The sequence below is a fragment of the Otolemur garnettii genome, unplaced genomic scaffold (genome assembly GCF_000181295.1).
Source record: "Otolemur garnettii isolate 467f Iridium unplaced genomic scaffold, OtoGar3 scaffold00069, whole genome shotgun sequence".
NCBI classification, from domain to species: Eukaryota; Metazoa; Chordata; class Mammalia; order Primates; family Galagidae; genus Otolemur; species Otolemur garnettii.
In genome coordinates this window covers 7,894,447-7,898,881 of record NW_003852464.1, presented here as the reverse complement: position 1 = coordinate 7,898,881, position 4,435 = coordinate 7,894,447, and the positions used below count along the sequence as shown (strand labels likewise).

At 45.6% G+C, this 4,435-nt stretch overlaps 1 protein-coding gene across 1 annotated transcript in view; it reads left to right on the top strand.

The window, feature by feature from the left end:
* Positions 1-828: 828 nt before the first annotated feature.
* The window catches only part of CCKAR (cholecystokinin A receptor), an 8,444-nt gene continuing 4,837 nt past the window's right edge, over positions 829-4,435 (top strand). The window contains exons 1-2 of the mRNA XM_003793514.1: positions 829-1,124; positions 1,807-2,058. Coding sequence (XP_003793562.1) covers positions 1,013-1,124; positions 1,807-2,058 — 364 coding nt within the window. The 5' untranslated portion in view covers positions 829-1,012. The remainder of the gene's footprint in view (positions 1,125-1,806; positions 2,059-4,435) is intronic.

The following is a 4,435-nucleotide window of genomic DNA, read 5'->3' as shown; positions in this document are numbered from 1 at the left end:
CTCCTTCTTGTCATCCAGCAGTCTCTCCCTGAGGAGACCCTTTCTGGCCACTCTGTCTACATTAGCAGCACAATCCTTTCTTCTCTGTCACATTTCCCCACTTTACTCCCTTTGTGGCACTTACCACTACCTGAAGCCATGGTGCTCGTTATTTGTGGCAATGCTAGGAAAGCCCCAAGCAACTGGTCGGCTCTCAACAAATCTGTGCCGAGCGAGTGGATGCACGGATGCATCAGTGAATGGGAAGTCTCAACTATCTTTGTGATAAAGACGCAGGGACCTCATATATTCACAAGTGCTCCCTCCTTCTGGTTAACAAGGGCAGAGACCACAAGAAATAACACCGTGGTTAGTAACAACTTAACAACCACCCAGCGGTTATATCCACACTCATTGCTGGGCATGGTTCCAAAGCTAAAAAGGCACTAATTGCTTTTATAAATGGAGGTAGAAACACAGTCTCTCCATGTCCTTTAGGCCGGATGGTCCGCATTATCGTATCTGTTACTGTATTTAATTGTTCCTGTCTCACACAGAGAGTTGGGGCTTTCTTGTGCATATGTCAGGGATGGTGACAGGTTCCGATGCAGGGACGAGAGGTAGGGAAGCTCGTGTGTGTGTGTGTGTGTGTGTGTGTGCATGCATGCACGTGTATGTGTATAAAAGCAGCCACACTCTGGGAAGGGTTAACTGGCAGCCAGACTGTCTGTGCTCAGGGCCCCAGGACTGGCCTGGGAGTGGGAGGGGTGGGCCTGGAAGGTGGAGCGGGCTTTGCTTGCACTGGCTGCCTTTTCCACAACAGGAGTGCAAATGTTCGCCCAGCCGGGCTGAGTGTGGCGAACATCCCTCAAGCTGCCTTTAGGAATGGCTGAAAAAGCCCACACCTGCAAATCACCCCCTGGCTGCCCCTCCACGGCAGGTTACATCTGGGAGACTCTCCAGTCAGGAGAGGAATGAGCCGGGAGTGAGCAATCCACCAGCTGGCAGCACTTCATGGGAAGCAGAGACGAGGATGGACGTGGTTGACAGCCTTCTTGTGAACGCAAGCAACATCACTCCTCCCTGCGAACTTGGGCTGGAGAATGAGACCCTTTTCTGCTTGGATCGGCCCCACCCTTCCAAAGGTAGGTGTGGGAGACTGTCATTTTAATTCAGGAAACTACTGAGTTGCGGGAGAAATCAGCAAAAGCAAAGGCTGAGAAAGAAAATATAACCAAGTCATTGTGAGACAAGGCTGGATAGAGTCATGTGTTCAGAAGTTTGGATAAGAGATCAGAAAGCAGAATAGAGTCAGATATTCTTATCGTCCCCACGGCAGAGCCCGGCGTTCGTGAATAGGGCTTGGGGGGGGAACAAAAGCGGTGGGAGGAAGAGCCGAGTGCCGCCGAGAGGGTAGTACAAGTGTCTGAGCTTGAACTTACAAGCATCGCAGAAAAGGCGCTGTCAGCACGTAGCAGATGCCTTTTCTTGGGGGGAAACCCAGCGTGAAGTGATTACCGCGACATAATGCTTAGCTGCTAGGAAAGAAAGCCGTCACTGTTCACTGGAGCAGCTTTGTTCTTAAGAAAAAAGTGGTGCCCTGAGTGGTCCTTGAACAAGCCATCCTTTTAAAAACAAATGATTCACTTTGGGCTTTCTTCAGCGTGTTTCTGCAAAATGTTGTCAGCACAGGAATCACAGAGTTCGGGGTGTATGCCCCTGGTGGGGGGAATGGGCCGGAAATTACCTCTCACTGGGTACGCTGAGGTTTTAGCATTCTGCTCTCATAACCTCGCCCCTCTGTCCTTTCCCGGCAAATCTCTGCAGAGTGGCAGCCAGCGGTGCAAATTCTCTTGTACTCCCTCATATTCCTACTCAGCGTGCTGGGAAACTCGCTGGTCATCACGGTGCTGATTCGGAACAGGAGGATGAGAACCGTCACCAACATCTTCCTCCTGTCCCTGGCTGTCAGCGACCTCATGCTCTGTCTCTTCTGCATGCCGTTCAACCTTATCCCCAACCTGCTCAAGGACTTCATCTTCGGGAGCGCAGTTTGCAAGACCACCACCTACTTCATGGGTAAGCACTTTGGTGCCGGTGACTGGCCCCAGAGCCCACTCGGCCACCGCGGAGGAGCCCTGCTGACGGCTAAACACGGGACATCTGGCCGTGCAGGGCTGTGTGGTGCTGCTGTACCATGAGTCTGTCCTCATGTGCCCCCAGAAGTCAGCCCCTATCATGCTTGTCAGAAGTCAGTATTTATGAGTTAATATGAAAGCACAGAGGAGGTGAATTGTGCGCCCTTCTATTACAAGGGAAGAGGGATTCAAAAGTAACGTTAAGTTGTTCTATCCCTTTCTGGAAGCTATGGACTAGCCCAACCTCTACCCAACTGGAATTATGGCTTGTAGGGATGATAAGGGTCACACAGGAGGGTTCTTTGCTGTGGTTTCCCTTATTTTCTCAGGGAGCAGGGGCTATTTGAAGACCAGCTCCATCACAGTTCTACTACAGATGCTCTTCTCAGGATCCACTTCCCAGCCTGTTCCCCTCAAAGCTGAGACCATCTCAGGGAAGGAGAGAGAGTGAGGTCTCTGCCCCTGAATGAGGAGTTAAATTTGCTCCTGGGGGCTGGGAGGTCACTAAGCTGACTCTGATTGGCTAAGACATGCAGCTCTCCACCTGTGCCATTAAAATGATGATAATAATAAACAAACAAGACTAAATAAAATGAGAGCTAATATTTTTTGAGTTATGCACCAGGTATTGTACTAAAGGTTTTTACTTTCCCTGATCTGACCTCCCAACCATCCCATGAAGTAAATATAATTATCCTTCCCTGTCTCACCAAGGATGGAACAGAGGCACAGAGAGGGTCACAATATGCATCAAAACACACAGCAGTGAGCAATGGAGCTGGGGCTGGAACCCAGATTAGCAGCCACAACAGTGCTGAGTGTGCAGTCTCTGCTTGACAACTGCTGTGGTCCTCCAGAATCTGAACAAAAACATGCTTCTCAGACGCCTCTGTCTGCCAGATTGCCTGGTCCCTTGCCCTTTCTGAGAACTAGAAAGGCCTTTCTTAGCAAGAGAAGTGGGAATTATTTTTCGTTCTGACACAAGCCTTGTAAAATATGCAGAGCCGAGCTGGGCTAGGCCAGTCTTCAATGACCGGAAAGCTTTAAGTCTTTATTTTTTTCCCAATTGAGGAAGCAGGATTCAGCACTCCCAAAATCATGATGAATTACTGACCCTTGTGCCACCAACAAATAACCAAGGATGTGTCCATCTGTGTCCAAGTTCTTATCAGAATAAAGAACTTGCAAATGGAACGGATCGCTCATTGTTAAATAATGAAGCAATGATAACTAGCCTTTCACAGTGCTTCAGACTCAAGAGCCATCCGTATCTATCCTAGGGTAATATTATCTGAGAACCTTAACCAGAGTATGCAAAAGGAGATTTAGAAATGAGTGTTTGCATGGTTGTGAATACCCTGGAATTAAGTTTAAAATGGTTAATTTTATATTGTATGAATTTCGACTCAATAAAAAAAATTTTAAGGGCGGAAAAGAAAAGCAAGATAATTCTGCAAATATTTCTGATTTTGTTGGATTTCTAATTCCAGTAATTTAGACTCTTCTCTCAATTTTGCTGTCTCTTTAATGTTGTTACTAACAATTAGCATTCATTAAACTCCTAATTTGCAGCAAAAAAAAAAAAAAAGAAAAAAGAAAAGGAAAGGAAAGGAAAAGGATGCCTGACAGTGAGTTTATAGTTAAAGGGAACCCATCACACACAGTTAACTCTATGGAATTGGGATTATACGCTTGACTCAAAATGTCATCAACTCTTTACGGTAAAGTCCAGTAAAACATAGCAAATCCTATCCCAGAACATGAGTTTTTAGGTAACAGATCACAGATTAAGACTCTAAAGAAAGCTAGTGCTAACATCTCCCTAGAAAAAGAACATTTTTGGACATAGTTTCAGAAAATTAATTTATATCCATAAACATAGTGAGAATCGAAGGATCCCAAATTTGTACTAATTCTGAAGTTTAAGAAATCAGGATAAGTGAATATCAGAAAAATTAACGGTATTGATAGCTGAAGGTTTCTACAGAGAATTTTAAGGGGATATAAGTCATGACAAGAAGCATGCATATACAATAAAAGGCTTAGAAGAAATTAACCTTTTGACAGATTTTTAAATGAAATGTATTTGATGTCTTTCCCGCTGTAATGGTGATGCATGCTCATTCTAAAAATACAGAAAAGCAAAAAAGAATAAGGAGGACCTAGGCCTCTTTGCCCAGGCAACGGATGTCTGTTTACTGTCTATGGTGAGCACATCGTGCTCTGTAAGCTGATATCTAGCTCTTACTTTGTAAACCTATCTTTCTCTTCCTCAATAAACTTTGTTTTATGCTTGCCTTAAAAAAAAAAAGAGGCTC